General features: G+C 36.7%; 1 protein-coding gene across 1 annotated transcript in view; it reads left to right on the forward strand.

Annotated features, from left to right (window-relative positions):
• The first annotated feature begins 2415 nt into the window (after positions 1-2415).
• LOC123246436 (adhesion G-protein coupled receptor F2-like) overlaps positions 2416-8608 on the forward strand; it is a 29971-nt gene continuing 23778 nt past the window's right edge. Inside the window, exon 1 of the mRNA XM_044675337.1 lies at positions 2416-2487. Within this exon, the coding sequence (XP_044531272.1) occupies positions 2416-2487 (72 nt within the window). The remainder of the gene's footprint in view (positions 2488-8608) is intronic.

The raw sequence follows: 8608 nt of genomic DNA on the forward strand, positions 1-8608 counted from the left end.
TAAGATGAGGATAAGTAAAAAGATTATTGTGAACACAATTGGAGCATATGTCTTAAATGATATCTGTTTCAGAGAATAAAGAAATAGAGAAATTTCATGAAGAATGTGACAGGATCCTTCAAACAATATCACATATAATTATTTGTTGATACTCTGTTATTCTGATGTCAAGTTAGACATGGTGGTCAATGGTGAAAAATCATTTAGAAAATATGATTTGGGACTAAGAAATGAAAGACACCAAATGCTTTTAGATTTCATGGATACTTTACATCTTTATGGCATGAATGCTTTCTTCAAGATAGGAGTCAGAAGGCACTGGACATGAGAAATACTGGAGAACATCACAAAAAATAAATTGACCACATCTTAACCACCAGTTACTGATGTGGGAGTCATTTTTGAATCAGTTGTCCAAATCTGAAGAAAGGATAAAGGAAAGAAGATTCTGTGTGCTATTAAAAGTTTAATGCAGTTAATTTAAATAAGTTACTGATTGATAAATGGGAAATAGATAAAGGTAAAAATATTGATTTTGTTTATCACCATTCCTTAGAGAAGTTCAACTAATGTAAGACAGTCACCACAATAAGGACATCCAAAAAGTTTATAAACCAAATACTTGATCTCCTTGCAAAAGAAAAAGGCATAGCAATCAAGAGCAAGTAATTCATTAAAAAGAGAAGCTTGTTTGCCAATCATTGTGGAAAAGAATGACAGCAAAAGATGAACAATATTACCTCCTAAAATGGGGAAAAGTAGTGGAGGTAAAAACAAAAATGTAGAAATTTGGGTGTGTAGTTCCATTAAGTTAGATCATTTCAAGAGTATTTTTAATGGATAAAATTGGGAGAACAAGTTGATGCAAAATGGAATGGGTACAGAACTGTCATCCCCACTCTCTGAATCAGTGTCTTTTAAAATTAGATGCCAGGCAATGAAGTGCAATTAGTCAGAGAGATTTCTTTAACTTCTTAGCTTTAGTTATATAAGAATAAGAATTTTAGTGTTGAAAAGGGTTTCAATGGCCATCTAATCCAATCTAGTCTCAGGAAAGAATCCAATAAAATACTGGTCAAATGGTTTCTCAGTATCTACTTGAAGATGTCCAATAAGGGGGGAATTGATTATCTCTTGAGGCTACCCATCCTAATTTTAAAAAATAGCTTTAATTGTAGGTCCTAAATATATTTCTTTACAACTTCTCCCTATTTGTCCTGATTTTGTCCTCTGGGACCAAGCAAAACAAGTTTAAAAAAAAGTCTTCTACATGACACTTTAAAAACTTGAACAAAACTTGAACACAACTCTTAAGTTCTATTGCAGGCAAAACTTCCCCAGTTCCTTGAATCAATTTTCATATAGCATGATATAGACACCCTTCATCATCCTAGCTACCCTGCTCTGGATCTGTGTCTCTCCTAAACTATGGCGCACATACCTAAACATAATTCTCTAGATATGTTTTGAAAGGGCAGAGGGTTAAGAGAGCTGACACTCTCTTAATTCTGAAAACTAGACCTTTCTGAGTAAAGCTTCAAGACTACTTTAGCTTTTTGACTGCCAAAGCTCTTTTTTAACTCAAATTGTGATCTTGTCTCCCTTTAGTCCTCTACTTTTTATAGGAAACAGTGAATTAGGTGCAAAATGGGGAATAAATGGATGAAGTGGCAGTTACCAATCCCTTTTTGTTCACCTTTATTATGACATAGACCCGCTTTGGTAATCAGGCAAAGCCCATAATCTCTTTCTCATTATAATGGCTTTTTCTTCATATTCATAATTGAAGGAAATATGAAACTCCAACGAGAAGTTAACGAAAATAAAGATGCATTTCCTCTGCCCAAGTTCTTAGATTCCTGGACCTGAGCTTAAGAAGCTTTGATCTAGAAGATGTATGTAGTATAGCTAAACACCAAACACAGCTAGATATTCACATATAGCTTTACACCCCCTGTCCTATCCTCATTCTCATACATAGCTGTCATTTCCACCCCCAAAATATGAGCTATATTTTTAACTGGTCAGCAGCTGAAGTGCAGACAACTTCACAGCTGCTTTTGGGGGATTTCCAGTTTTAGGTATCATGCAGGAGTAAATATCAGAGGATGGGGGCTGTAAGTTTGAGAGCTGTCTCCAGGAAGAGTCAGTCTTTCTGATTCAATACAACTCTGTATAGCCTCCTCCTCCTGAAGTCAGCCTCCCAGAGGAACTAGAGAGCTAGGTTCATCCATCCTTATTTACTCATTTTTTTTGAGGCAGGAAATAGAGGGAGCATTGACATTTTGAATCTATTCTTGACAGCGCCCCCCTTTTCTAAAGATGCAATAAAGTTTGAAAGCAGTGACTTGGACTTTTTTTTTTTTTTTTTTTTTTTTTTTAACAGAAGCAAGAAAGTACGACTGACCGGAAACAATGTTCTTAGCAATTCTTCTTTCCTGCTTGGAGTTTCTACAACCCACAGAATCCTGCATTGCCCATTGCCAGGTCAGTCAAAGGCTGAGAGGAGAAAAGAGGACGAGAAATACTGAGACAAAATGGAAAGAGTCTGAGATTTAGTCAAAAGATCCTGGGTATCACTGAGTGGTGAAAGGGAGCTATTTGGACAGCTCCTGAGAGCTTCCTGTTAAATTTTCAAGGCTATCTTTTACACTTTGGAAATAGACAAATGCTACAAACAGAAAATCTTGATGTATTGTTTTGTTGATTGTCTAAACAAAGGAAAATGATAGAGAAAATAATAAAATACAGATTAAATTAATTTATAAATTATATAATAAATTAATAAATGACATTAATATTAATTCTCCATCAATATCCATAAATAACACATTAACATTAATATATTATACAATATTGTTAATTAAAATAATAATGCAGATTTAAAAAGTGTACACTATTTTTTTTTTGGTTGAGGGAAGACCTGGTTGTTAACATTTACTAGTGCATTGCTATTTCAATTTCTGTCTAAGAGTGTTGAACTTGGAGTCAGGCAGACCCTGGTTGGAAATCAGCCTCTGACACTTACTAGCTGTACTTATTAACTGTTTGACCCTGGATGATTCACTTAAACTGTCACCACCTCAGTTTCATCATCTATACAATAGAGATAATAATAACCAGGATTATTTTGAGGGTCAGATGATATAATAGGTGTAAAGCATTTTACAGTCCTTAAAATTCTTTATAAATGTTCACCATTTGTCTGTACCTTAACTAGCTTTGAGATCTTAAGTCACTCTACTATCCTGATCCACTCTATGGCCTATCAGCTGAAATTTCAGGTGGTTGACATTAGGATAATAATATTTCTGCTGCCTAACTCTCAAGTTGTTGTGAGATTCAAATTGTGTGAAATTGCTTTATTACTATAAAGCCTGTACTTAGATTAAATGATATATTTGTAAAGCACTTAACTCAGTGTCTGGAATAAAGTAGGTGCTTAATAAATGCTTATTTCCTTCCCTGGTTCCCCTAGTCTCAGCCCCCCCTCACCCAGTAAACTCTGATTAAATTAAATGGAAACTTTTGCATCCATCACTAGTTCTCCATTTCTATCTATACATTAAGGAAATCAGCATGGAGAAATGAAACTCACATGTTTAAACAAACAAATAAAATACCAGAAACTAGTCAAGCGATTTTAAAGATACCCTAGAAGGAGAAACTGAAAGCACAGATGATTCACAAACTGGAGCATGACTCTGGTTAATTGAAAGTTCACTATGAATGTTTTCTCCCATGATAGTGGATTTTGAAATTCATATTTTTCATGAAATAATGAGAATCATGGGGGCCAGAATGTACATGGAAAAGCCAGGTTACCTAGGCTCTATTTTTAAATTCATTTTTAGTTCTTTTGTTTTTATATCACATATATTTCCCAAATATCCCTTTCTGTCCTTTCCTATCCATAACCTGGTTTCTATTTTCAGTTGGGAGATTATATATTTTCTCCATTACTATCCATTTCATTTTATTCTTTCCCTGCCAGGACTCATTAGGCAAATTAGGAATCATACCTTCTTTAACTATTCATAAGGGCGTCAACCATATAGAAGAAAAAGTCAACACATTACCTATAGCTGCTTGAAGAGTGAAGGGTAGGGAATTATTTAGTTAGTATAATATTCTTTATCAATAAAAATAATTTCTTATTTGGTTAATTGAATCAAACCTTGTTCAGGTAAACAGGCTGAAATGACTTGCTCAGGGTCACACACCTAGTAATTGTGTGTCTGAGGTTGGATTTGAATTCAGGTCTTTCTGACTTCTGTTCAGGTGCTCTATCTACTGCCCCTCTTAGTTACCCAGAATCAAACCACATTAGAGATAATAGTTGTGAGAATTTTAGACCTGGGAAAGACTTTTCTAGGTCATCTAATCCAGCGTGTCATTGAAGGGAAATGACTTGCCCAAAGTCACTTATTGGCAAATTTAGTTTTTAGAAAGGAAGTCTTCTTGATTTCCTCCCTCCCCGCCCCCTTCTTTACTGGTTGTGGTGCCTTCTCTGACTAAGAGGACAGTTGGTAGGGTCCTGAGCTTGCTTCTTCACCATCAGGAGCCACCCCTGGTTGCCAGGGTCCTCTGAGAGCTTGAGAGCTGGTGGAGATGGAGAGAGAAGGAAACAAGCTCACTGCCAGGACAAGAAGCTCTTTACACTGGCCATAAAGTCTTGGGGGGTTGGTCAGCATGCCTCTCTAATACTTAAGATTATCTCAACAGAGAATTAATGAAATCCGAGATTTCTTTTAGGAATTTTTCAAGTTATATTTCCTCAACTTCTAAGTCAATAGCCATCTTCTCTTCTATCATTTATATCTGAGCTTATAGATTATTCTGGTTTCCTTTTCTGAGGAATTTATTGACTTAGACAAGTAAAAAGGACCCTGAAGAGTCTTACTAGTCCAACTTTCTCATTTTTCCAGAAGAGAGGACATTGAGATTCAGAGAGATTTAAGTAATTCGTTCAATTTCACGCAGCTCGGAAGTGTTTTTTCCAGCTGCACGGTGGAGGGATTTCTGACTTCTGGCAGCTGTAGTGTAGTTCCCGCCTTCGACCACTTGACCTATTCTAGCCAATCCTGGTACAGAGGGTTGGAGGAAAGGCAAAGTCATCTCTAAACGTCTCTCGTTAAGAGGTAGAAACGTGGGAAAGCTGTAAAGAATTTTCAGATCTCATTCCCAGGTCGGTCTGGTCTGTTTGCTTCCCATTAGAAGGGATTCTGGATGCTGAACAGTTTCTCTCTTCCTGAAAGCAGCTCATCAGGTTTAACAAGCTTTGAAAATCTGTTTTCCACAATAAGAATCAGGTTGGGGCGGGGGGGAAGAAAGGAGTGGGACTGTGCCCAAAGCAGAGATTGTGGAAGAAGACACTGGAATGATCTCCTTCTGGTCCGCTGTGGCAAACTAGCATTCAAGCCGGATAAAGCTGTAGTACAGCCCCCTTCCTTAAATGAACTGCTCTTCCTACCAATTGTGGTAAATAACAAGGTATTTCCTCCACCCACTGACAAATGAACCTGATTTAGGCAATGTTATCTCACCCGGGCCTCTTTAAAGAAACCATCTCAGATACTAATTCAATGCCAAGTCTTATTCAAGGTATTAATTTTTGAGTCTGGTTCTTAGCACCAGAGAGAATAAGATGGTTTGTCTGGTCATGGTGGCCCAGCCAGTGCTTGCTAGAGAGGGAATCTGGTTAGTGGCACATAATTACAGCCAAAGGGAAAAAGGAACCAGAAATAAAAACAACAACAAAAGCCACAAAAAAGTATAAACAAGAAACACAACCAAATTCCAGAAAATTTTGCGATTCTTAACCCTAACAGTCGGTATAAGACAGTTTTCTACATCTCACAGGAAAAGACCTTCATTTAAATTTAACTGAGAGGAAGTAGGAAAAATATTGATCTGATTTATAGCTAGATTTGAGTTTTGGCTTAAATAGAGCCTCAGTTCTCTAATCTGCAAAATGGAGAGGAATGATACCTCTCCTATCTACCTTACAGGGCTAATGTACAGGTTAAATGACATGATGGTGCATAGGTGTCTTAAATGCAAGTGCTATGTAAAGGTAAAATAAACCCATATTGATAATAAATAATATTTATACATTTTTTAAAAATAATAAGATGATTTGGAGTTTTGGGGTTCTAATTCAAGAACTACCACTTCCCATCTGTGGGCACTTGGACATATTACTTAAATCTCTCTAGATTTCAATGTCCTCTTCTGGAAGATAAGAAAGTTGGACTAGATAACTTCAATTATCTGATGCAGTTCAGCTTGAAAAAATCCTTCCTGAAATATGATAGCTGACAATGAACACAGTATTTCAGGACTATAGAGATACCCCCAACTGAACTAGCAACTAGGGTTGCTGATTCTATCGGGATTCCATCTCCGAAAGCTTCTAAGCTTCCTTCTTACTCTCCCACACACTCAGCTATGCCTGTTGCATCTAGACCAGAGGCTCCTGTTAAAGATTCAGCAATCTGATATTGTAGAGATCTGGAGTTTTGATGTTTTCTTAGCAAGTATCAGTATGGAGTCCAGAATTCCAGCTCTTTCCTGACTCTTTATGTCCACAATATTTTCACCTTAAAAATGTTAGTAAGCTGGATAAATAAATGGGTCCTAAAATTAGCATCCTGAAGAAGGTGACTACAACTAAACTTATACACTTGTCTAATGTCCTCTTAGGTCTGATTAGAAACCAAATTGATTTGTTTGGAAGAGGGGTAGGTTTCAAGGGAAAGATAATACAATGAGATCTGTGTGCAGATCACTGCAAATGATGGCAAGTTAATGATTGCTCATTCTGGGTGAGTCTGTCCCAGAAAAAAATTAAAAGAGGAGGGAAGCTCTTATTAGCTACTGTTCTCAAGCAAAATCCTGATTTTCTGCCACATTTGTAAGATGGGAGGAAGGGAGAATTTTGCCTTCTCACTTCGTGGTTAGGCAAGGTTAGGTTATAGCCACACTGATTTAAAATATTATTTCATTTTTCAATTAAGAAAAAAATTACTTCCTAACTCTCGCTACCTCCACTGGGAAAAAAAAGAAAAAAGAAAACCTTATAACAAGAAGCAAAAAAAATCCTTATATTGGCCTTTGAATCTACCACTTTTCTGTCAGAAGATGATTATCGTGCTTCATCAGCAGCCCTTGAAATTATGGGGTTATTGCATTGTTCAGAGTTTTAAAATCTTTCAAATTGTTTTGTCTTTGCAATGCTGCATTTGTAGTATAAATTGTCTTCTTGGTTCTGCTCCTTTCATTCTTTATTAGAATACATGTGTTGACTCATGCTACTTCGAAATTGTCCCTTTATGCCATTTTCTTCATTACACTAGTTACATTCATATACCATAATTTGTTCAGCCACTCCGCCCCGATGGTCATTGCTTTGTTTCCAGTTCTTTATTATAACAAAAAGAGCTGCTATAAATACTTTTGCATATATGAGTGGTGTTCCTCTTTCTCTGATCTTGGTCGAAAGGTATACACAATTCAGTAAATTTTGGGAATAATTCCAAATTGTTTCCTAGAATAGCTGAACCAATTGTTGGCTCCACCAAAAGTTTGTTGGTATGCCTCTGTTTCCATAGCACTACTAGCATTTGTCTTTTTCCTTTAAAAAAACAACTTTGCCAATTTGATGAGGAGCCCAAATGCTTAATAGATAGTTAAAAGGAATCTTAGATGTCATTGCAGTCTGAGTAGTACTTCAACAGGGTTCTCCTCTATAAAATCCTTGGCATGTGATTGCTCAGCTTCTGACTGAAAATTTCCATTGAGTAAGAACTCTCTACCTCCAAAAGCACCCCATTTTACTATTGGCAAGCTCCAATTATTAGGAAGCTTTTCCTCATAGGTAGCCTAAATCTAGCTCTCTGTGTCTTACCACTTGTACTCTGGAGCCAAGTAGAACAAGTCTAATAATTTTTATGTCATGGCTATCATGTCCCATCTAGGCCTTCTCATCTCCAGATTAGGTATCCCAAGTTCTTTCAGCCAGTTTTCATTTGGCATGATCTCTGGTCTCATCATATTTATCATCTACTCTATAATGCAGTAAAGCTTGACAATGATGACAGGGACTGAACACAATATTTAAGAGAGCCCTCATCAGGAAGAAGAAATACTTGGAATACCCGGTCTTACTCATCAGAGCTTTGGGAAGAGGGTAAAGTCCAAAACAACCATGTACCTAATGCCTCCCCCAGGCAACTGGAGGGCCCTAGTCATATATACTGAAATTAGGATGAATTCATTCATTCATTCAAAATTAACAATATTGGATGTCTGTTATGTGACTTTGGTATTTCTATAAGGAAGTTGGAGGAGATGTAAGGAAAAATATTATCCTCAAGAAGTTTAGGATATTGTTAGTATAAAGGAGTTAGGGTCTAGCCAAAAAGGACCCAGTATCCAGAGGTCTTTTTTTCCTGATGCCAATTCATGCCAAATTACATTAGATATTCCTATTGCTAGATGTTTAAATAATAATACAGATTTGTGTCTGATTAAATAGTAGTTTCCAAAGTAGGGACTGTGCATCCCTAGGGGTGCTATAATCTCCCTCCCTCCCTCCCTCCCTCCT

Source organism: Gracilinanus agilis, chromosome 4 (assembly GCF_016433145.1).
Source record: "Gracilinanus agilis isolate LMUSP501 chromosome 4, AgileGrace, whole genome shotgun sequence".
NCBI lineage: Eukaryota > Metazoa > Chordata > Mammalia > Didelphimorphia > Didelphidae > Gracilinanus > Gracilinanus agilis.